Source organism: Chelon labrosus, assembly GCF_963514085.1.
Source record: "Chelon labrosus genome assembly, chromosome: 19".
NCBI lineage: Eukaryota > Metazoa > Chordata > Actinopteri > Mugiliformes > Mugilidae > Chelon > Chelon labrosus.
In genome coordinates, this window is record NC_140352.1 from 19,097,122 (window position 1) to 19,121,442 (window position 24,321).

At 42.2% G+C, this 24,321-nt stretch overlaps 2 protein-coding genes across 5 annotated transcripts; both read right to left on the minus strand.

The window, feature by feature from the left end:
* Positions 1 to 2,139: 2,139 nt before the first annotated feature.
* On the minus strand, positions 2,140 to 9,755 carry tut1 (terminal uridylyl transferase 1, U6 snRNA-specific). The gene is made up of 10 exons (XM_084567897.1): positions 9,562 to 9,755; positions 8,996 to 9,186; positions 8,670 to 8,876; positions 8,279 to 8,393; positions 8,063 to 8,190; positions 7,701 to 7,927; positions 7,486 to 7,595; positions 6,195 to 6,317; positions 5,473 to 5,565; positions 2,140 to 3,623 (listed from the first exon to the last, which is right to left on the minus strand). Exons 1-10 carry the CDS (start codon positions 9,635 to 9,637, stop codon positions 2,491 to 2,493), a joined length of 2,403 nt encoding a protein of 800 aa, XP_084424023.1. The 5' UTR covers positions 9,638 to 9,755; the 3' UTR covers positions 2,140 to 2,490.
* Positions 9,756 to 12,107: 2,352 nt separating this feature from the next.
* Positions 12,108 to 22,806, minus strand: mki67 (marker of proliferation Ki-67). Of its 4 annotated transcripts, none has more exons than XM_084568304.1 (16): positions 22,673 to 22,806; positions 21,962 to 22,064; positions 21,032 to 21,113; positions 20,766 to 20,881; positions 19,873 to 19,942; positions 19,703 to 19,769; positions 18,769 to 19,416; positions 18,434 to 18,666; positions 17,795 to 18,347; positions 17,389 to 17,507; positions 16,927 to 17,104; positions 16,694 to 16,837; positions 15,669 to 16,576; positions 15,261 to 15,300; positions 14,345 to 15,016; positions 12,108 to 14,096 (listed from the first exon to the last, which is right to left on the minus strand). In XM_084568304.1, exons 2-16 carry the CDS (start codon positions 22,048 to 22,050, stop codon positions 12,442 to 12,444), a joined length of 5,574 nt encoding a protein of 1,857 aa, XP_084424430.1. In that variant the 5' UTR covers positions 22,051 to 22,064; positions 22,673 to 22,806; the 3' UTR covers positions 12,108 to 12,441. The 4 variants fall into 4 exon arrangements, with proteins under 4 accessions (XP_084424430.1, XP_084424429.1, XP_084424427.1 ...); XM_084568303.1 differs by having other exon boundaries at positions 12,108 to 14,093; positions 15,261 to 15,303; XM_084568301.1 differs by having other exon boundaries at positions 15,261 to 15,303.
* Positions 22,807 to 24,321: the final 1,515 nt, after the last annotated feature.

Sequence of the window (24,321 nt, forward strand, 5' to 3'; positions counted from 1 at the left end):
GCAGGAGGCGACTCTCAGAACTTTTTCTTGTTCAGTTTTATGAACTTTTTCTACTGACGCTGGTGATGACTTTGTTATGTAACACTTTGACAATTTACATAAGCAAAAGAAGATAACTTGAACAAATCCTGGTGTAGCATGTGCATCGACATGTGCTCCTCAAATGTAGCACTAAAAGCTTTTCTCCTGAGCCCCCGTCCTCACTTTAGATTGTAAAGACCACCTCCATTTCCATTTGCATGACACACCTGTACAAATAGGAAGATAACACACATGCACAAAAGACCATTCTGGTGTAAGAGCCATCTCCCAGGAGAATGTCTGACTCCTTCCTGCCATCACAGGCAAAAAGGGGGAAATGATTATGCACTTTTATTTAGCCTTATCTCCAGAGTGGGGGAGCAACTAATATGAGCAGAGTGCTTTTCAGGCGGACGGGTCTGTTTGCACAGCTCAGACAAAACGAGGGGTTGACTGCTGCCCACTACCACAGCGGAAATAATTCATGGCCGGACACGTGACGCACACTTTTTTGACTTTTCTGCTGGTGGCATTAACGCAAACAAAATCTTCACAACAGCGGAGTCGTTGCGAAGCAAAGAGCACACGAGTCAGGGCTTCTGGTCATTTGGTTTCAAAAACAGCGATGCCTCATTCCCCCAGAGGACAGGAGCTACTCTGAATCACTTTGTCTTTTTGGGAAGGCAGAGCTGATCAATTACAGGAACATCCCGCCAACTTCGTGTGTTTATTGAGCGAGCTGGCAGCCTCAGGTAACCCAGATTGATGACAACACAGGGGTTACAAGGGCCGGGAAAGGTCTGTGATTAAATTCAGAGCGTGCCCTGAAATACACTACTAATTACGAAGGTCAGTGCGCTGGTTAGGTTTCAGATTGATCACCACGAAACTCACGATGAGCAGTAAATCCTGCGCTTTACGCAGGATGGGACTGATGACTAGGTGCGTCATAAATACAAGCATCACGTTACGATCTAGTGTGACGTCAAAATAAAGGTGACTCAAAGCATCCACGTCACACAACAGATAGTAAACATCCCACTGACCACAAGCTATAGAAATATTAGGTCTCTGAGGGGATGGGTCTAGATTTCCTCCCAACGGACTGTAAATGAAGAATGTACTCACCTATCCAACAGACGCCCTGCTCACACTAATGCCCACCAGAGTCAATTCTAACAATAATTACACCAAAGGAGCTACATGTACCTGGTAGGTCATCAATAACCTCTATCTCATTGTTATGCACGACTGCACGTGATGCTATGCTAACACTTTACAACAGATTGCTTTTCTCGGAGAAGTGAACATGAAGAAAGCGGCTTATCAGAATGACTAGTAACGATTTCTGGGTTTTTTTTGTTTGTTTTTTTTGGACAACAAACAGCACAGCCAGCTCTGAAATCAATCACTTTGAGTCTCAGGCTTAGAGGTGTGCGCCAGTAGTCCTATATAAATCACAAGTGCTCCTTCAAAAAAAAAACAAGGCCTGGTTGATATTGGAGTAGCCTGGAGTGTCGGAGAATGATAGCGGGTGATGTTCAAGCGTTCAGAAACGAGAACAGTCAGGGTTTCAGCCTAGAAAAAGAAATAAATTGTCGGTGTACAGCAGCACTTTGAGATAAATGCTGGTGTCTACCACGTACGTTCACATTCCTCATGTTAGCAAACATTTGCTACAATTTACAGTTTTGGCATAGATGAGTAAATTAAGTCTCACTCAATATCACAAAAGTAAAAAGTTTATGGTGGTGCCAGCGGTCCTTTTCATCTTTGATGTGAGCCGCTGTCAGATTAACATGTCGTCACAAAGCTTTTTGTCATCCTAGCTACCTCCATACAGAAGCTCTAGCTAACCAGACGGCCATTTCCCTTTAAAAGTGAGATGAATGATGTTAATCAGCACACGGGAGCTCTGAGCATCCCTCAGCTTCAGCTCGTCCTGCTGTAATAAAGCAGTCCGCCTGTCTGAGTAATTACTCTCATCTGTCTCAGCGATACGAGCGGAGGTCTGACTGGATGAAAGCTCTGCTCCTTTCTGGCAGCTGAATCTAAATGCTACACCTGTATCATACTACTAGTCTTTTTTATGTATCATGTAATCAACACGGCTTCATGTAGAATTAGGAAGTGTTTCACAAAGACTTTTATTCATTTGTAAACAGCCTCAGATAATGTCTGCACCAATGAGGGTTCCCTTCTGTTACTTTAAACAAAAAGCTACTAAAACCAAGCCTCAAACATAAAAGTAGAACATCTTCTTTTGAATATTCATGAACAGAGAACAAATATACAGTAGAAATTAAAACAACAACAAAACAGACATTCTGACAAAAACCATATTTACAGTTTGATATCTGACGACTGGTTAACATAAAGCCACAAACAGAAATACTCCGTCGAGTCTCAGGGGTTCAGTTATTGCGTCTCTTATTCAAAACAAAGAAAACCCTCCAAATAAGGCCCATTTTAAGCGCTGCCCAGCTCTTTCTCTAGAAATGTTTCAACCATCTTGGGTAAGAAAGCTTCCAGGAAATGGAAGAAGTCATGAAAAACTCCTGTCTTGTCACTGGTTGGCTCCATTTTGAACACTGCTTTGGTGCTTTCTGTCCCGCCCACCATCTGCGGCTGAACCTTGAACTCCAGGGGGTCCTTGAGCGCTGGCTCTTTTTCACTGATGCGAGCGGTGACCTGGGACTCCAGCTCCACACAGCTGCCCTCTGGCCTCGAGTCTGTGTCTTTGATCAGCTCCCTTCTCACTTTTCTCCTGCCAGCCCACACTACGTGATTCTGCACACAGACCCAGTGGGGGAGTTCGGGCCTGACCCTTCGCATCAGCCTTGGCTTTTTACCTTGAGGCGACACAGAGGCGTCGCTGCCAGAAGACAGCCGCCTCTTGGCACCGGCGAGCGCTGTGCCCACAGGGCTGGTTTCGTTCTGGGATTCTACGCTGTCAAAGCTGTCATTTATTGACGATCTGAGGGAGGCCGATGAGGCTTCCATTTCCTCGGGAGCAACGGATGTATCCTCGCCAAATACAGCATCCGTGGAGGGAGAGAGGTGACACTTAAGAACAGTTTTCAACACTCCCTCCACAGCAGAGCAGACCCTCTGGAACCACAGCCCCCTGAAACCATCTCCAGCCAAGTGCAGCTCCTTACGCAGAACGTCTGGGAGCGACGCCAATTTGAAGGGGATGCTGATTTCCGGCTGCTCTGTCTTTGTGTGGTGGACTTCCCCGTGTGGGGTAAAAAGGCGCACCAGCCCCCATGACTTTCCCTTGGTGGATTTGCGCTGGTACTGCAGGCTGCGGCAGTACTTCTCAGCCTCCTGGCACTCTTTCTGGAAGCTGCGCTGAGAGCGTTCATTCAGGTTTCCAGCTACATTGTGGGAGAGCTCAAAAGGGTCCAAGAGATTTAGGGGGCCCAGCTTGGGACGCTGGAGATGGGCCTTGTTGGGTTGTTCCTCTTGCATCATCTCGTCCTCTTTACTCGGACTGAGGAAATCTGTGATTGGGAGTGCACGGCCCTCCCTGAGGGATATGACACTACTGGCAAAATCAAACTTAGCATAGAAGGAGAAGAAGCCAGCGAGCAGGGTGCCTGGATAGAGAAAACATGTACAAGAGTGACATTCAGGTTCTGACACAGTCATGTTGTATTTCATTTAGAGTCGTAGGGACCTTTAGTAATATGAAGCAACTGTGGAAATCTTAATCCCACAAGTATAAATGACCTATCATATTTCTCCAAACACAGAGCTCCTGTGATAATAATTGATGTACTAATGTGAACATTTCGTCTGTAAAAGTGGAGCTAATTTGAATACCGCCAGGATCAATACAATCTGATCACATCATATTATATTTTTACTCATTAACCCAACATAACTAAAGCAGTCAAAAAGCATAGGAGTGTAAAAGCTACAATATTTACCTCTGACATGTAACAGCCTTGACATCGTGGACAATGTCAGTAGATGTTTTTACCCCGTGAAAACATGCTGCATGCACCGTAAGACGTAGGTGGGGGCATTTCTGAATCACATTAAGTTTAATTTAAGAGCCCTGTCACTTGTCTTAATCAATTAATCTATCGATTATTTATTGTTCCATCGAGCGTTTCATTATCATATCTCCTTTATTTAAAGCATCTTCTCATATTGAATTCTATGAATGAAGAAACTGTTTTAAATCACGATCCACCACACAACTTTAGATTTATTCAGAGCGCATCTGATTAGTGCAGACGTTGTATATTATATTCTACTACTGTTGTGCGGTCGTGTATGGTTTAACTTAAATGGCTTTTTTGGATTGTAATCATAAATGCACCGGCGTTATTTGTCTGCAGAAGGGTTCTTACAGCTTGTCACAGCGTATAACGCTAATGGAAATCTATGTTTGTTTTAATGGTCTATTTGCGCATGAACAAAGTGCTTTCAGCTTGCAAATTCACTGGAAACCAGTGTTGCTAAACTAGCCATTAGCCACGGGGATCAGCTCAGCATTTTTGCAGCCTATCGACGATGGGCGATATCGCAGGAAGGGCTGCCAGCCAATACGAACCTCTGATCAGGGTCTGTCCGAAACTACTTCAAAAAATACTTATATTGACTTTTATATGCACAGTATGGTTCCAATAAAAGGTAAATAAATCACGGCAACATTTTTTATACATCAGTTACTCAGGAATAGTGAACCTGAATAGGTGATAGAGGTGCATCGTACACATTTGTGACACATTTTAAAAAATAAATTCCAGTACGCTCATAGAAAGAAGAAAGAGTCCTAAACGATATACCTAATTAAATTCCAGTAAAGGCTAATAGATGAAATGAGAAACAGTCGTCTTCTTTTCTACAATATGACCAGATAAATATGCCCACAATCTACATTTGTACAGACCCAGAGCAGAAAAGTGAGTTTTGTTGTCTTGTGAAAAAAGCTGGAGCGAGCAGCTTTGAGGGATGACGAGCTCTGAACGGCAGATGATCATCTGTGATTACGACCGGCTGCCGACGCTGGCATACGGAGCATTTAAGGAGCCAGTCTGCGGTGCTTTCTCTAGGGGCGCTGCATTATGCTGCTCCGCTCCAGCAGCCGGGACATCACAAAGCAGACCGAAGATCTGGGGCCTGAGCCCATGTGTGATTCTTATGTCAACTGATCAATCGTTACAGGCGTCACAATCAAACTATTTAAGAGGAATGGCGTCTGATAATGACTGATCGGAGCACCCTTACCATTAGCGAGTCTTTGCTGAGTTTTTGTCAGAAACACAACAGGGACTCCTCGGCACTGACCACCAGCCAAGAATTACTCTAACAGTACAAATACTGACGCTGCTGCCTCGCTGTTTTGAGGTCAGAAAGAAGGTGGATTTCTCATCATTTTCAGTATCCCCAGCAGCTGGAGCTAAGCTCAATTCATCCCATTTAAATCTCACTTACAGAGGTCCTGTGTGTTCTTGCTGGGCGGCACAGCTATAGGTTGACTGGGGAAGGTGCAGTTCCAGCCCTCAATCACACACTCCTCCTCCTCACCTGCACACAGGATAACAAAGATTGTTGGAGCATCTGCTAACATCCCTATGTGCACTTACTTTAGCCTCCATCCAGTTTCACAATTGTACATCGACCAGAACACATATTTGTAATGTTTCCTTGTAGAGAATATACAAACTGATTTAATCTTCAGTAGCATGTAATCTATGACAATTCATGTGGGGGCATTAATAATTCACTTGTCTTAAAACCTTCTTTAGATACAAATGGAAATCCTAAACTAGGCTTTCATTCATTCACTGTATCATCAACATCTTCAGATGCTTGACAGCTAATGTGCTTCCAGACACTTCCAGTAAATTTGTCATCGTGCAGGTAGTGACTTCAGTAAACTTGCAATCTCTTCTCCTGCTGACTTGCGACAGCAGGACTGAAGCTCTGTCGTGTCAAAAGCCTTTTCCCATCTGCCCACACAGAGTGAAAACGCAGCCTTTGATGGCCATTTCAGGCGCATAGATTACACTGAATGATAAAGATTCACTAATGCACTTCTCATGAACAGATTCATCAGGCTTGAACAATCAATTCATGACACATCCGGTGCGGCTAAGAGAGGCTGGTGATTCTGGCGAGTATGAATATACTTGGAACAGAAAAGCAGCACTCACAGGCCATGTCTTTGAGCTGGTCCACTGTGGGGAGGACAGGAGGATCACAGTTTTGCATGAAGAAGATGACCAGCAGCGTCAGAGCGTAGTTGTTGAGAAGGGGACCAGCACCACTGGGATTACCTATACGTGACAACGTCAGTGTGTTAGTGCTGATGACAGGAAGAAATTATAAGTAGAACATGACTGCATATAAAGGATCTGTACACCATTATAAACAGATTTAAGCTTTGTTAGGTTTGTGGTAGAAGCTAGGATGAATACACTGCTGCACTGCTTTAGATTCTTATGCCGTCCTGTTCCAAAGTCACTTTTTTCATTTTAAATACAATCAATCATATATCTTTCAACATTATTTGTTTCTGGGCATCAGGCAACACCGCTCCAAGCGATCGCTTTCAGATCTCATCCGTGGATTACAAGCTTACATGTCGCTGATCCCATCATGCTCTGCTAATCACTCTGCACAAGTGCCTGATGAAAGCCTCACTGGCAGCGTGAAGGCTACAGTTCAAAGGGAATGAGGGAGACGTGGCCCAGGAGTGAAGGTAATTAATGCGCTCTTCAATGAAGAACACTCTTTTATTCAGTATCGGGAGACTCGGCCTCTGCACACAAAGGTGCTCCATTTGTTCTGTCTTTATTTTTACCAAAGCTTCCATGACAAGGTGCTAAAATACACTGTACGCCGATCAGGCATAACATTATGACCACCTTCCATTGTGAAGGTCTCCCTTCCACCTCCAAAACAGTTGTGACTCATCAGAGAATGGACATGGACCTTCTGAGGGTTTCCTGTAGTGTCTGGCAACAGAAAGTGGGCCTATGGGTTGAAGGATGGGGCCTCTGTGGATCATCCCACAGATACTTGATCAGTTTGGATCTAGTGAATTTGGAGGCCAGGTCAACACCTTGTGCTGTTCTTCATGTTTTTTGTGTGTGTGTCTGTCAGGCTGAATCCTGCTGGGGATGGCTGCTGCCATCAAGGAGTGTCATAGCTATGGGGTGGGGGTGTCTGGTCTGGTCTAGGTGGGTGGTACATGTCTAAGTAACATCCACATGAATGTCAGGTCCAAAAGATTCCCAGCAGAACATTGTATTGTCACAAGATGTTAAAAAAAAAAACCAAAAAAAAAACAACAAGATGTTATTCACTTCTCCTGTCAGTGGTTTTACTGTTTTAGATGATCTGTGTGCATCAGAGTGTGATTGTAAGAGTTAAGTGAAGTTCTACTGACATCTGTTGACCAAAAAATATAAAAAAAAACTGTGTCTCTTTTGTCAGTACTACCTGCCAGCTGCTTCTGCTTGGCCCAGTAGCGGATGGTGTAAACCAGAGGCCTGAGCCGCTCCTCCATCCCCGAACACAACTGGAGGAAGCGGGTGTTCCTCACGGCCAGTCTAGTGAGCAACGCAGGCAGAATAGAAGAAAACCATCAAGTAATTCTGCTTTAACATTCCTCATCATACGTGAAGACTTTTGATGGCACACAGCCATTCACTGACCTGTTGTTAATAGTGATGTCCCCCTGCAGGTTAAGCTCACGGTGGTGGAACTTGACCACCGGCAGACGAGCACTGCTGACCATGTTGACTTTGTGCACACTGGGGACACAGCGTTTCATGATCGTTGCCACGAGGTCCAGGATCTCAGCTGGAGAGGCTGTGGACAGGTCAATGTCAGACAGGATGGAGTCCTCAGAGCGGCCGTCGTCCGACATGCCTTCACCTGCCTAAAGGAAGAGGGAAGTTGGTACACAGAGCTCGTGTATTTTGGCATGAAACGTTTGAATGCAAAAAATTTTAATTGAGGTAAAATAAATAAAACTTTACAGCCATTAATTCCTGAATATGTAAAGATGTCAGACCTGTTCCATGGTGGATTTGGCACGGGCTTGGAACACTTTGGTGTTTTCCAGATCCAGGAACAGGTCTAAGTCACAGGAGTGGATCCCAAAAGTGTTGACGGATGAACCAAATGCCAAAATCTGGCTGTCTGCAACCCAAAAAAACCGCAATGTCAAATGTGAGACAATCTTTTGCACTGTTCTCATTATGTAAGACCTGTGTCCATGTTTGTTTACCTGGAAAAAACTCTACAAAAACCTCTTGCAGGAGTTCAACCAGCAACCCTCGGGCCTTCTTTTCATTGTCTCTCAGCTGAAACCGCTCCACTACATACTGCATCTGTGCATCAACCTGAAGTGGAACGACACAGACGCTTTGATCACAAGACACCTTCGTGGCAAACATCCGTCGTAACAGGATTGTCTATTTTTACTGACTAGATAAACACGGGGTTAGGGTTTGACAGTGTTCCCAAATGTTCTATTCCTTACAGGTGAGCAAGACTGTAAGGAACAAGTCATAATAAGCATTACGGAATAAACATGTTTTGAATTAAGCTGCATGATGTATGTTTAATTTGCTTCACTACTGTTAGGCCAGGTTTTATATTTATAAGAGGATGCTTACAGACACCAGGTCACACAGCTCAGGTTTGAGACGGTCGAGGACTTTCTGGAGGTTTTGGGGGTCATTCTTGTTCTTGGGAATCAACTTGAACTCCTTCTTTTCCCGAGGTTTGACTCGCAGCGTCAGGCCTTTCAACTGGTGCTCCACGCAGGACAGAGTGGCTTGTATGCTCTCAGTGTCACCGAACTGCACGATGGCATAGACACCCTGTAGGCGCAGAGCCACACATCGCTGTTACTGTTGCGTTCCATGCACTCTGACATAACCTACTGTCATTATGTTTTGATTGAATGGCTGCCACATCATTTGATAAAAAGCTGTCTGACCTTATCTTTATCCATGATAACATCTCTGACTATCCCAAACTTCTGGAAGTACTCAGATACGTCAGTCTGAGATACTTCAGGCTTGATGCCACTGACGAACACACTGTGCTCCTCCTGGGTCTTCCTGGTAGCACGCACAGTGCTCAGAGTCTGGTGCTTCCGTCCTTTCACATGCTGATCCAGGCTCGGCACTGCAAGACGTGAAAAATGTGAGCAATGCAGAGCCAGAAAAATGATAATAGATACTAAAGTTTCACTTATTAACACACATTATACATGTGCAGGCCCAAAACTGCCGTTCAATGTTATATGTGTTGAAGAAAACTACGCCGTTTATCTAATACGTTAGTTGTGCATGTAATTAGCAAACTACTCCAATACGAGACACTGAGGCTATAGAACAGAAGCTAGTTTGGGCTGTAGCATTATGAAGTGACAGCAGCGTTGTATCTAACTGGATTTAGCTGGTTAGTTAAAGTTGTTAACCGTCTGCCGAGAATAAGTTCAACACATTCACCTCAACTTCACTAGACTCGCATGTTGCTAAGTTAGCTAAGCTTACTTACTGTTCGGTAGATGGACATTGCACAGGGTGCAGTGAAACCCTCTAGGTGTCGATTTTATGTCGCCGTCTGTTGACATGGTGGCGAAAATATATCAATAATGCGGAAATAAATGAAGAAGTTGGTCAAATTTCAGGTCGACCCTCCTCCATGCGCGTCTCAAATCTCCCTCCAGCGTCGGCTCTGCGTTGGTTTCCAGTCCGCCTCCAAAGCCTGTCCGGGTCGATCTCTTGTTCTTATCACAAGGTTCCCGTTTGTGTTTCCCATTAACGCATCATTAGTTAGACTAAGTAACATTCGTTAAAATTATTTTATACAGTAGGTTTTTATTTTTAATATGTAGTCATATCAGAGTTTTATTTTTATTCATTAACAGTAACTTTTGGTTTGACTGACAAAACTCCTTTTGCAGTCAGTAGTAGAGCATTATAATCCTTTATAAAGTGGAACCTGGAGGAACCAAACCTACTAAACATATATACCAGAACTGAAGGTGGTATTCTTCATGGACCATGTATACTCACATTGGCATTTTCCTTTCGAAACCATGATCCATCCTAATCCATTGACCAGCTGAGCTCACTTGTCCCGTCTCATTTTTCTATGTTGGCTATTGTACATACTACAGCAAGTGACCCAGATACAGGCATGCAAACTGGTCAGGGGTCAAAAAGGTGAGAAGAGTGCGCAAAGAGGGAAATGGCCACGAACCCCCCCCCCCCCCCCCCGCTTGCTAAACAGAGATTTACAAAGACAACAGACTACAAATTCACTAATTTTTACCAAAAAAATAACTTTTGAGCCATTGAGCCTGAACAGCTCAATGGCTGTTTTTCCTCGGGCCTGAAGGGCATATTTCACTGTCTGAATGGAGTTGAATGTGCCAATTTTCATGTTTCCACTTCTTCCGTCAATAATCTCATTCATGGGACTGAACGAGGATTCAACTCTGGGGCCGTGAAAAACAGAGAGATTTCCGGCGTCTGAACGTCTTCTTTTGCTTCTCCCTTGTCGAAGACTGAATTAATGAATTGCTGTAACATAGCTACTGCGGTATTGATCGGTGACGTGCATAGCGCTTGCAAGTGGCGGGTAAAGTCTGTGCATGTTTAATAAACACATAGGGGCTACGCATGGGGCTCTGACAACACATTTCAATATGTGTTCGCGTCTGTAAATAAAGTCAGCGGTTATATATACCGTATTTCCTCTAATACAGGCCCGGGCCTTTATTTTACTCAAGCGCATAGCGGTCCAGGCCTTTATTGGAAGGAGTCCAGAATTAGAGGCAGGCCTTAATTTCTATTTGAGCAAAACGAACTACGAGTAGAATTAATAAAAACAAGATTTTGTGTATATTTGAACCTATAAAATACTAGGTTCATTTATTGAAAACGTAGCTACAGTTACCATAACATGGTATGCATACAGAACATCTATCTATCTATCTATAAATCAAGAAGCGTCTGTGTGTCTGTCTGTGGCACGCATATCTCGCGAACCGTTGGCCCGATTGATTTGAAACTGGGCAGGTGTCTCGCTACGGGCACGAAGATGTGCACTGCTATGTAAAATATATCGGTAAAATAGGTTTTCTCCGCTCTAACTGATGAATTATTATTGCGCTGGCTCAAACGCTAGATGGTAACCATGGCAACGGAGACTCAACGTTATTTTACAGTTTATTCATCGCAACAGCAAGACAGACAAAACATGAGTGATTTTATCATCTATCTATAAATCAAGAATTTCTTTTAACTTATTTGGTGAGTTTGTGTTTGTGTGTGTGTGTCTGTCTGTCTGTCTGTGGCACGCATATCTCGCGAACCGTTGGCCCGATTGATTTGAAACTGGGCAGGTGTCTCGCTATACAATTAAAACCACCAGTAAAAACACTACAATTAATGTCTTTGTGGGGAGGAGACATGGGTCACGACAATGGTCACAACTGAAAAATCTTCTTCAGCTCCCAATACATACTTCCGACGGGCACTGCACTAGTTAACAACAAATGAGCGGCGCGACGCGGTCGGAGCGCACTGAGGACAGTGAGTCCGCTGCCGGACTCACCTTCGCCCCGAGCACTTACAGGCCGCGCACCGCCACGGAGGAAATGCGCCCGGCGGGGGCCGGCCGACGCCGGGGAGAGGTCCCGCTGAGGGGATCCTCCCACACCGTGCCGCCGAAACCCTGACCCGCCGAGATGGTTCTAATAATAGCCCCGGCCGCTATTAGAGACCGGCCTTTATTTACCTTCGCTGACAGCGAGACCGGCCAATGTTGGAGACCCGGCCGCTAATGGAATACAGGCCAATATTAGAGGATTTACGGTATATAGAACATTATATTATTATATTATTAAAATATATTAAAATAAAAGTCAACGAGTAGGCTACCCCCCCCCCCCCCCCAAATATTTTCTCCTCGGATTTGCACGAATCACATAAGTCACCCAATTTGGATTGAAAACGGCGAATTTCGCCGAAAGGTGAGGAGTTTGCATGCCTGCAGATACCACTAACCTTGTCAAAATCATTAGAGCAACATTATTAATATTAGGCCCACATTTAAATGCACTCTGGAGCTAAAGCTAGACATCAAGAAAAAATAAAATCACACCAATCTTTCCACAAGTAAAAAATTTAATCATTTTTTTCCCCACCATAAAATTTGCAGAATCTGTGAATAACATACAACTTGTCACAAAGTAAAGGATTAAAATAAGGTTCCCTGCTGTACTGGGGTAAAAACAAAAAAAAGCAGTGCTTCATTTTCAGTCTATAAAACTTCCTAAGACAATGCCCTACAATCTAAAAAACGACAAAGTACAAACTGAGTTTAAAAGGACAGAATATAACTGAATGACAATTTATACAAAAGCATCTATTTCTTTGCTGATCTTCCCCGTCTGGTTTTTGGCTGCATTTCAGCTTCAGCATCTTTGTGAAGGACCACCTTGCCTGTGGATGCTGTTTTGTCAGCCTTTGCTCCTCTCCTGGCTCTCTTGACAGGCTGAGCTTCAGCAACTTCATCTGAGAGATCCTCCTCTTCAGGTTTGTGAGCATCCTTTGACACATTTTTGCTTTCAGCGCCTGCTTGGTCCCCAACTTTTGACTTCCTACCTCGGACCGCCTTGACAGGTGTTACTTTTGGAATGTCAATGACATCCAAGTCCAGCTTCCACTTGACAGATCTTTTTGACATTTTTGTATCTTCGACAACTGCAGTGCTTAACTCTTCAGAGGGATTTGTCTCAGCACTGGTCACCATGGCCTCATCTGTTTTGGGCTTTGGAGCTGCCCGTCTCCCTCTTTTTGCTGGTTCAGCTGGAGCTGAAGCAGGCTCTGAAACTGGGACTGTGGATTCTGTACTGGTCTCCTCAACAGGAAGAGCTGTACCTCGACGTGCTCTCTTGGCTGGAATGGCTTGTGAAGTCTCCGTTTTCACCCCCCTGGCCTTGCTAGGTTTAATGGTGGGAGCAACAGACTCAGCATTTTGTTTCTCTTCAGTCTCCACTTCACTTTCAGGCATTTCTGCAACTTGCTTTCCTCTCCTACCACGTTTAGGTTTGTCTGTGGAGCTGGCCTGAGTGGGGATGTCTTGGACCTCAGTGGTGGATTCAACAGGAGTTACACTCTCAGTGTCTTGTTTTGCCTTTCGTCCTCTCCTGGGCTTCAGAGCCACAGTAGTAGCCTCTTCACTCATCACTGGTTCAGCAAGTGTTTCTACCATCTCTGGAACCACCACATCAGTGGTAGAGACTTCTTCAATTGGTTCGACATGGTCTTGCTCAGGTTTTCTTGTTCTCCTCGATTTCTTAACAGGCTGCTGGGATTCTGTAGTCTCGTCCAGCTTTTCTTCTTCCTGTTTGGCATTTCTTCCTCTTCTCGCCCTAATTGGAGCCCGAGACTGCTTCTTGGTCTCCTCTACGTCTTCTGCTGCCTCATTTTGTTCAACAGGAACGGGGTTCATCTTTCTGCCTCTTCTGGGTTTTCCTGAAGTGGGCTGCTGAGGTTGAGAACTTTCCACAAGATGTTCATCACTCACTGCATCATTTTCTTCTGCCTCTGGTTGGGCTGGCTCAACAGGTGTTTGCTTAGTCTTCCTCCCTCTAAGTGGTTTAATGACAGCCTCTTCTGCTGGCGGTACAGAATCAGTTTCAGGGGAAATCTCAGTCATCGGTTGGGTTTCAACAGCAGGTGTATCAGAGGTGCTTTCTTGAGACTTTGCATTTCTGGTTCTTGTCTGTTTGACAGCTGGTTGTGCAGCGGCTTCCACTTTCTTCCCTCTTCTTCCTCTGACTGGTGCAGGGATGACAGGCTCTTCAGAGTATTCTGCAGCCTCCTGTTTATCCTCAGCTTCTTTAGATTGCACCCGTTTAGCTCTTTGGCCTCTGACGGACTTCTTCTCAACCGTTGCCACAACTGATGAACTCTCAGGTTCAGGAGCCTGGATAACCGTTTCCATGGCATCAGGTGACATATGTACATCAGTTTCACTTGGCAACACCTCCAGCTGGTCACTGCAGACTTCATCTGCTTTTAAAATGAGAGATAAAGATGACATGTTACTTTTACTTTATCATTCATCAGTGAAATAACAGGTCAGTAAATACAGTACATTTGCCTCAAATGGCTGAGACCAAAGACACAATTGTTATAGTATGGAGCAAACACTTTCATCATCAGCTGTGCTCTAATAGCAGGTTTTGACCCAACTGCCTTTAGTCTAAATATTTAAGTGGTTTCTAGTCAAACCATTATGGGGAGAAAAAACAAATGCACACCTTTCGCTACATCAGCTTGGGGAACATCTTGCTCCTCTGGTGTAGTTTGTTTGGGTGTTCTACCACGCTTGGGCTTCGACACAGGCTTCTCCTGGGGTGCTGCACTGTCATTTGCTTCTTGGTCAACATCAACTGGAGGGATCTGGTCATTCTCAAGTTTCACAGCCATTTCAGTTTCAGTGGCATCTTCTTGGGCCATTTCAGCTTGATCAACAGTGGCTTTTTTGACATTTCTTCCTCTTTTCAGTTTAGGAGCAACTTTGGAAGGCTGAGCATGACTTTCTTCCACGGTGATCTCCACATCCACGCTTTCAGTGGTCTTTGCATTTCTGCCTTTTGTTTGTCTAACAGCAGGGGGAGCTGTAGCTTCATTTTTCTTTCCCCTTCTTCCTCTGACTGGCACAGGGAGGACAGTATCTTGAGAGGGTTCTGGTGTCTCTTCTTTATCCTGAGCTGCTTTGCATGCCACTGCTTTTCCCCTTCTGCCTCGAACCGATTTCTTCTCATGGGTAGGATCCACTGCAGCGGTTTCCATTTCTATAACTTTGTCAGCAGCAGTCTCCGCTTCCTGTTGTACTTCAGGAGAATTGGTTTCAATGGCTTGTAATGACACGCTGTTATCTTGTTCACTTGGCACCTCCAAGTGGTCATCTGTGACAACTTCACTGGTTTCTAAAATGAGAAAATGAGGGAAAAAGTTAGGGATTTAAATATTTGCAATACATTTCAGACACCATTGTTACAATGCTTTGAAGTGATGTTTATGGGTTCATGGTAGGTGTCAATAACCTGAACAGTCTAGATGTCATTTATGTGCCATGGTTCTTTCAGTCAGGCAATTTCAAGTAAATTTTTACAAAAACTATTAACTTGCTGACCATTTGCATGAGCATTATTCTTATTGAACTTAACCCACCTTTTTCAACATCTGCTCCAGCATCCATTTGTGATTCATCCTGCTGAACAGATCAAAAATACATTTTAGAATGTACTCCAATCTCATTTAAGGGTTTGATTAAGACAAATCTAACAAGTCAAGTCAAGTCAGTGGCATCTGACAAATCAAAATAATACAGTATTAACAAAAAACTGACTTTGGCCTCTCAATATAATAAAATGCTAAATGTTTAGACTGAGTTTCTATCAATGAATTGATACTCTGTAATACTATCTACTAAAATATGTGAGCATTCATATTTCTTTGTTTTTCCTATACAATCAAGGTCTTCCTGTCATGTGACAATGTTGCCAATATTTACGAGACAAATACTAAATCTGACTGGAGTATTTGTTTGGCAGTTGATTCAAGTGCATACTTTATTACCTTGTTTGTCTCCAGTTGTCCTGTGGGAACAGTCAGCGGCTCCTCCATGAGTTCTTGAAGGCCTTCAAAGTCATCCACTGGAGGATTTCCCCTAAGTCTTGGTGATTTCATGAGTCTCTTGAGGCCGAAGTTCTGCTCAACAGGTACACCCTTCACTTTGGGAGTTCTCGTCATCCTTTTCACTCCAACCACATCTTCAACTGGAGCATTTTTCTCTTTGGGTGTCATTCTCTTAATATCTGTGAGACATACTATGGGAGAGATCTTCGTGTCTGTCGTTTTCATGTCTGTGATTTCAGACAGGTCTTCAGATTCCTGCATGTGTGCTGGCGTGACCAGGAGTTCCTCAACAGCATCTGCTTCTACGGCCTTGGGAGTTTTCTGAAGTTCTCCTTGAAGATCTTCAAGGGATTCAGCCTCCTGCCTTGGAGTCTGAAACATTCTCTTCACTCCAGTCAGGCACTCCTGTGGTTTAGGCTTCTGTTTGGGAGTTTTGAGAAGTTTGCCTCTGATGTCCTCTAAAGGTTCCACCTTCTGTCTTGGGGTCTTCATGATCCTCTTCACTCCAGTGAGGCACTCTTGTTGTTCAGTTTTCTGTTTAGGAGTTTTCAAAATCTTCCCTCTCAAGTCCTCAACTGGCTCAGATTTCTGTCTTGGGGTCTTCATGGTCCTCTTTACTCCAGTGAGACACTCCTGTTGTTCAGGCTTCTGTTTGGGGGTCGTTACAGAGATGGTCTTCAAATCTGTGCTTTGCTGTTCATTAGATTCAGAGTGATTCTCCAAGGCAGGGATGTCACTGATAAAACTGGACTCTTGATCTTCATTAAGGAGGCGCTGGACTGCCTCACTATTGTATCTTCTGTCTTTGACAGTAGATGCAACACTCAGTGGAGAAACTATCATTTCACCTGTGAGACAAGTCACATTTTTCAGTTTATACCAACGACTCATCACATTTAATTTGACAAAAAAAAAAACACATTTTACGCTTTTGTTCTAAAATGGCAGCTAAAAGAAAAGTTTACCTGTCTCCTCAGGTGTGTTCAGAACTGATGGTTCGATCACAGATGGGCCCTGAGCTCCAGCTGGTGTCTTTGTGGCACTGCTCTGAGTGATTAAAGATCTTTTCTTTCTTTCATTTACAGGAGTTTTAAACATTTCAGGAATGCCTGAAAACACAATGTAAGCACATACAAAGCTGAAGTAAACAATACATAACAAGTGTTTCCATGTGTTGTGATGGAAAGGGGGTAGTTACCAGTTAAGTCCTCATCCATCTTCATGTTCTTCTTGTTGAGTGCAGTATTCAGGACAACTCTTGGTGCAGCGCCAGTTAGATGTGTAACCGTTTGTTTGTGAGCTCTGCCCACAACGATGGTAACAGGTGAATCTGCATGTCCAGTGCTCATGTATCCCTTGAGTTTTCTTGCAGGTGTCTGAGCAAGAGAGAAAGATGTGGTCACTGGAGTCTGTAAAAGGCTAAGCATCTCAACAAAAGTTGCAATAAACTGTACAATGTAGTACAAAAGACATTTAAAATAAAACAATTCATTGAAATAAAGAGTTTAGTCATAATAAAGTCATAAAAAAATAGTATAAGAATATAATAAGATAATAAGAATCGAATTTTCTTTAACAACCAAAACATGAAGATTGCTACAAATCTAAAAAATACCATTCTGTTGAAAAGGCTCCTTGCAATTGTTACATCTCTTTTTACCTGTGTTTTGGGTGCTGCCTTCTTCATGGTCTTCTGGATGACCTGTTTTTTAGCTGGAGGAGCAACAGCTTGAACCTTAGTTTGCCCAAACTTCACAATTTCTGCCCAGGAATTCATGACTGGAAGGAAATGAGAAACAAACAAACAAATAGTCGCACATTAGTCAAATCATGGAATCTCTATAACTGTGCACAGAGACATAACTTATTCTGCTTAACACACACTCCATGGACAACATTGGCATTGCTTGGACTTGACAGACCAGTTTTAGACTGACGGTTAGACTTATTTTTGCCATTTAGATCAAAATGAAATTTAGATTTAAATCAATTTTTGTGAAATTAAATTTCAACAAAGACAAGATAATCCATGAATAATTTGAACAATATTTCAAATTTTAACATACCCTTCATAGAGGCCCGTGATATGCCACTTCTTCTGCACATTACTTTTACCGCACTCTTGGAAATACTCTGAGTCTTCCGTGTGGCGCTCTTCATGCTCTTCCTCCTTATAGGTATTTTAGGTGTAACAGTGTGTGATGGTAACTGTTCAGGGACGGCGTCAACTTCTACAGCTGGAGATGGTGTGTTGATCCGTGACACAGAGAAACGCCCTTGCACCGTGGGGGTCTGGACTCCTGATCTCAAGGGGGTTGTAGCAGGTGTTACACCAACAGAGGGAGCGCTCTCAAGAGAGGCAGGACCTGACACTCCCAGGGATGACTTTCTCTTGCCCAAGGGAGTTTCTTTGTAGGCCACCGGACCTGGTGTTGAAGTCTTGGATTTTGGAGACTTCTTTGCAGGTGATGCTGCTTTGGGAGATGGAGATGCAGATTTTGGTACTTTCTTTCCTGATGTTGGAGTCTTTGGAGAAGCAGTCTTGGCACTTGACTTCTTGGGCGATGGGGTTCTCTTCTTTGCAGGACTTTTCGTTTTGGGGCTCTCGTGTTCAAGCTCCTGTGAAAACAAGACATATCTTAAATTATAGATACTATGACACAATGACAGCAATTATAATATTAAATGAAATCACCCAGCCTTACTGTTATCAAGCCAATGACAGACGCTCGTCTAAGGAGTGACTGCTTGCGTCTGCAGAGAGACAAGCTTCTCCGTGGAGCGGCCCCCTTGCGCAATGGAGAATCAGGAGGCAGTCGTTTGTCAAATAACTCTGGACTCAGCTGGCCTCCAAAGGAAACCCGTTTCTTCTTCATCTGTTGTGTAGGCAAGTCTGTTCCAAGTTCCCCACTTTTTCGTTTCTTGGACATTTCTTTCACTAAGGAAAAAAAAGTGTTTGTACATTAGTATTAATCTAACAATTGTTATTTTTTTAAATAGTTGTGTTTATTAATTACTGGAGAAAAACTAGCAGTAAAACCTTTTTCAGCTTTCCCCGAATTCCTTGGTGATGTCCTCCGACGTTGCTCCGTTTTGGGAGCACTCATTGCTTGCTCTTTTTGTTCCTCAGACATTGCAGATTTGGCTGGTGTGACTTCTGTTGACCTCTTTCTCATTGGTGACTTGGGTGATTGAGCAGAAATGTGCTCAATAACCTCACACACAGTAAACTTCTGTGGTGTTCCACTGATTCTCTTTTGAGGTTCACATGCTTCTTCTGCTCTGAGTGCCACCATCTCAGTAGAAGGGATCCGGATGGACTTCCTCTGCTTCTTCATCGACTCTGGGGTTCCACTACTTTTACCCTCGACTTCAGCAAAGACACTGGGATAACCTTTCTTAGGAGTGCCTTTGTCTTCTGTAAAAGTGACAGGTTTTAAATCATTCTTCCTCGCTGAACCAACTTGTGGACTACCAAACCTTGAGGAAGGTGTCTGAAGCTGACTAGAGGAAGACTTCCACGGGGTCTTAACATCCAGAGATTTTTTGATCATTTGATACAGATCGTTAAAGGGGGAGTTGGTCTTGCTTTGCAGCAAGCTATCATCGTTCTTGGACTCCAGCTCCAAAGTTTTCTCCAGGGATCGCTGGATGTTGTCACTGTTGGCTCCATCTTTAAGATGAGGGTCTTTTAAGAAAATAGAAAAAGGTTAGTACACTTGCCACTTCAAATTAGGTTGACATAAAAACAGAATTAGGATAGAGCCATATACATATACATTCAATGGATTCACATCTGTACAATATACAGTAAAATGTCATTCAGTAACCATGTTAATTGTACATTACCATTAGCTTTAGTTACACAGATGTATTGTTTATTCTCAATTTTTCATTCCTCACTGTCTGTTGGGAGCCATGTTTAGTTTTATAGAAAATACCGATTCAGAAAAACGTGTATTATTCTAACTTACCTGTGGAGATCCTCTTTTCCCCTGTTTCAACAATGGCAGCATCACACACTTGCTGATTCTGAAGAACCTAGACATAAGACACTCCTATTACATACATAAAATTCACTAATGCATTGTCAGTGTATACACATTGGAGATGAACAGGGATAAAATATAAATCATTCAATTACTTTGAGTTTTTCTGTTTTGCCCCCTACAGAAGACCTCTTCTTCGGTGTGGGTGCTGGAGGGTACTCAAACCTGAAATAATTATAAGTAACAATATGTAAGACTGGGAACAGAGAATTAACATCAGAGCAGTAAGATCACAATTTTTTCATTCTATTAAGTATGTACACTACTGAAATAGATTATGTCAAACCGCATAGGATTGCAAGATGCATATCATTGTTCACCCATTTAACAAATGATCATTTTACCACCATAATATTTTAAATCAGATCAATTAAAGATTTACTTTTGTTGCTAAAAGTAACAACAACAACAAATATCGACTAAAAAAAAAAAAAACAGAACAGCAGGTCCAGGATTTATTTTATACATTTTAAATGTTTTGTTGTCTCAAGGCTTATTTGCATGGGACTAGTTTTACCTTCTTTCTTCTTTTTAAATATTTAAAATAAATAAATGAATAAATGAAACATGATGTAATGAGACTATTGATCCTGGGGGGAATTTACAAGCTGCCTGGCAGTATTTAAATCAGTTCCACCAATGTGACCAACACATTAATGCTCGACTTAATAACCTCCAACACATCAATATATGCTGCCACACATGTCATTCATTTTACCATCCTCAGCTATTTTGTTCATCTGATGGTTTTGTGCTTACTTTTATCTGAATGGGTCTGCGACATCTCAACTTTGCACCCTAACCGCTGTGCAAACTTTGATTTTTAAACACAGCCTTTATAATTCATAGGTGAAAAAAGTTAGAAAAAAGTCGCAAATCAAGCAAAACTTTATTATTTGTTAGATTAAATTTGGGTGAACCATGAAACTAGGCAAGAGCAGGACACTGAGGTTATAAGGACATCAGAATGGTTTGTTATAATACTCACCTAAAAGAACGGTCAATAACAGTTATTACATCTCCATGTTTCAAACGCTCAGACTGTTTCAAAATCTCTCCATTGACACATGTTGGATTCACTGAGCTCAAATTTGTCAAAATGACCTGGGAGGGAGAAACACACAGCAGAATATGCATCATTCCCATGTGTCTAGATCAAGATTGCCTCAGTAAATCCTATAAATTAATTAAGCAATGAACATTTATATGGCCGACAAAAGTAGCATTGCAACTTAATAACAAGTTTGTGATCACCTCTTTATTTTCATTCAAGTCAATTCTGCAGTGCTCCTTGGAGACTTGAGGAAGCTGAATGCGAATATCGCAGTCAGGCATCCTGCAAGAACACAAACGAACAAATATGTCAACATAGGAAGCATTTAGCAACAAGTATAATGTCACTATGTTTACATTTAACTGGTATTTCTTAAGTTTATGAAGCACATGTTCCATGTTGCAAAACTTGGAGTCCGTTATAGAATTACAATAGGAAGTCTCATTCTCATGTAAAGTTTCAGCATGAACAGAAACACGTATATACGCACTTGCCAGTTCATAATGAGCGTATTCTAATATAACAATCCTGCACTAAATCTCAACTCCACTCAGTTTATGCTGAAACTGTGTCAGAAAGGTATCAATTCAACTGTATAATCATTTTGGAGAATGAAGTTCGTGATGCTGTTAAACTGGGTTGAATAAAACAGTATTACTGTCACTTGACCTAGTCCACTGACAAAAATGGGGTTGTAAAACTAACAGAAACACGTGTCAGTACAAAACATCACATTCAGAAGTACGCCAAACAACATCCCCCAAATAGAAAACCCGGTTGAATCAACAGATTTATTTTAAACATGTGCTGAAAACCTTCATGAAGACACAGTCCTGTGTACCTAATGAACTGGCAAGTTAGTGTACGTATGCTACATGTGAGCCGACATGTGGGACCTGACGTCAGCAGAAGATGGCCCTCCTCCAAACCCAAAGTTTCTACAGCAACTCTCAGCCGCAACATGAGGCTACACATTGTAAACGTTAACATGGCATGCGCAAGTGTTGTGTCCAGTTTAAAATCTACCGCAGATAAAAAGTGAAACAATACACGTTGACGATTGAATCAAAAAATATGAAAAACAAAGCAAATTCACATTGTATCCACTAAAAGCATTTTTATGGCCTCACCTTCCAAACAAGCATGATGCAGTGAGAGGGAATTCAGTCCCATCTCCTCCGTTCCTCTTAATCACGACTATTTTTCCATGCAAAGGCATTTTTGCTGTGTTACCTGTGAACAATGGGTAACACACAAGTGTCAAACTTCACGCAGCTGAACGGCGGCGTCACTATAGGTCAGCAAACTTTTAATTTTTAAATAACTTAGCACTTCGATGTTAGAAAGAAGATTTTCAGGGACATGTAAAAAAAAAAAACAAAAAAAAAAACTGAAAGGAGCATGTGCGAGAATATTAACACATTTTCTGTGTTTAACATGTCCTTAGGCAGCTGGCTTTAACTCGCTGTCACTGCTTAGCTAGTTATATATTGTTTAGCTCAGCCCATGTTTTTAACTTTAGGCAGGATTTAGGTATTTCGGGGTTTTATTTTACAACTCAAATCCGAAGAATGATGTTTGTAAGTTAAAATACAGCTGACATACCACGTGTAATGTGGACTTGGTTGGAATATTGCCAGTTTAGGGATTAATTCTCGCTGGAAACTGCATTTTAAAACACTGTACGTTGTTACAGATGATACGTTTATGGCCGAGTTAGCAACAAATAAACGTTAAAGCATAACTTGTCGCCACTGTTACACGACGGTATTTAAAAAAAAAAAAAAAAAAAAAAAAAAAAAAAAAAAAGTCTCCTAGCATTAAGAATATTGTACTCTCACCTGAAAGTCCGTTCAAAGATGCGTCGACGTCCGACAATCCATAAACATAAACCTGGATGTGATAAAGTGAATTTTTATTTTAACAGCATGTCACACTAACTTACCGACGACTACTAACTAACGTAAGCTGCCTTGAAGAGCCGACCCTTGTCTTCTTTCGCCTGCTCCAGAGAGGTGCTGCGATATCACTCCGCCAAACTACACGCACACACTCTAACCCTTTAGAATACTTTGAGTAACGAAGGTTTTGGGTTATAATCTGTGTATTGTTTAGGCTTGCTGCGTTTTTAAAGTTGTATTTGATTGTGCGAATTAAATTTACCGCGCGGTTACACGAAAGGGACTATTTTGTTTACAAATGTGGCGCAACAATCTCACTTCGACGTGGAGATAGTAATTTGAAAATATTTGAAATCCCGCGCGAAGGATTTTGATTGGTTGTGGCGTCACTCTCCCAGTTAGAGGGCGGAGCATGATACCTCGGTGCCATTGGACAGAACTATTGTCAATGGCGCTGGTAACACTCATTACTGACTTTGCTTTATATACGGATTTATAAATACACAGTAGGGCCTATATATGATAACAAAGCATAAAATATCTATTTTTTTTAATTATTCGTACTAGTCGTAAGAAACCATGTTCACACGTTTTGACATTTAATTGCGGAACAGAACAGCGATTAACACAATAAACAAGAGTTGAGGTGCACTGGTTTGATTTACTCGGTCATCTAAACAGGGCTTTATTAATGTTATTAGTCACACTTGTGCTTTTCCTGCAATAAAATGTCATGGTATTAGCAAAGACACTGACTTATGCTCTAAAAATATATAGTCAAACTTTTACATATAAATTAATGTTACATTCAAGTTTTATCCAAACGAGTTCACGTAATGTTGATTCAGTTAATCTCTATATCACAGTATACCTAATGGTAAATAGTCTTGTATATTTAGAGCTTTTCTACATATTGGTGATCTATGAGCTTTACAGTCACAATGGTACATCACTCATTCACACAACCGTGCAGATCACTGGGAGTAACTCAGAGTTCAGTGTCACTTCGATGTGTGGTCTATGTACCAGACGTCAACCCGCTCCATCTTCTGAGCCACAGCCACCACAAGTAGCAAAACAAGTTCAAACAAGTGTCTGAAAAGAAGAGCTAAGCCAGAATAGATGTGGGTGGAACTGTTCTCAAACATGTTCTTCCACTGACTAAAGTTGATGTTGTCAATAAAGTTGGGAGGAAAAAAAAAATATCTAATGTTTCTGGAAAATTCAAGGCTCCACAGGGGACAGCATCACTCAAGTCAAAAAAGGTATATTCTGATCAATGTCTTGTATGTCATGTGAACACACGCATCATTTATCACAGATTTTTTTATTTGGTGTCCACATAAACAGTTAAATTTGAGTCTTTAACCAAAATATAGTGCTATGTGTTGAAGTATTTCTTCCCACTGCCAGAAGAGGGAGCTAAAACTTCAATACTATGTAGATCTACATACGAAAATATTGGGCTTCAAACTTTTACGAAAGTTATTGCTTTTCCCGCCGTATGTAAAGAGTGACACAATGAACAACACAAACACATTTAATTATTAAATGTTGGTTTTATTTTTTAATCTTTTTTTGTTGTTTTT

What these genes read in the sequence shown, in the direction of transcription:
- tut1 (XM_084567897.1), bottom strand. Translation starts at nt 9,637, where the DNA reads ATGTCAACAGACGGCGACATAAAATCGACACCTAGAGGGTTTCACTGC. An exon ending in CAATGTCCATCTACCGAACA is followed by an intron (nt 9,187 to 9,561) that starts GTAAGTAAGCTT and finishes CACGTCTTGCAG; the next exon opens with TGCCGAGCCTGGATCAGCAT. An exon ending in CAAGAACACACAGGACCTCT is followed by an intron (nt 3,624 to 5,472) that starts GTAAGTGAGATT and finishes TTCTCTATCCAG; the next exon opens with GCACCCTGCTCGCTGGCTTC.
- mki67 (XM_084568301.1), bottom strand. Translation starts at nt 22,050, where the DNA reads ATGCCTTTGCATGGAAAAATAGTCGTGATTAAGAGGAACGGAGGAGAT. An exon ending in ACTTGAATGAAAATAAAGAG is followed by an intron (nt 20,882 to 21,031) that starts GTGATCACAAAC and finishes TCTCCCTCCCAG; the next exon opens with GTCATTTTGACAAATTTGAG. An exon ending in GACAACTGGAGACAAACAAG is followed by an intron (nt 15,304 to 15,668) that starts GTAATAAAGTAT and finishes TGATCTGTTCAG; the next exon opens with CAGGATGAATCACAAATGGA.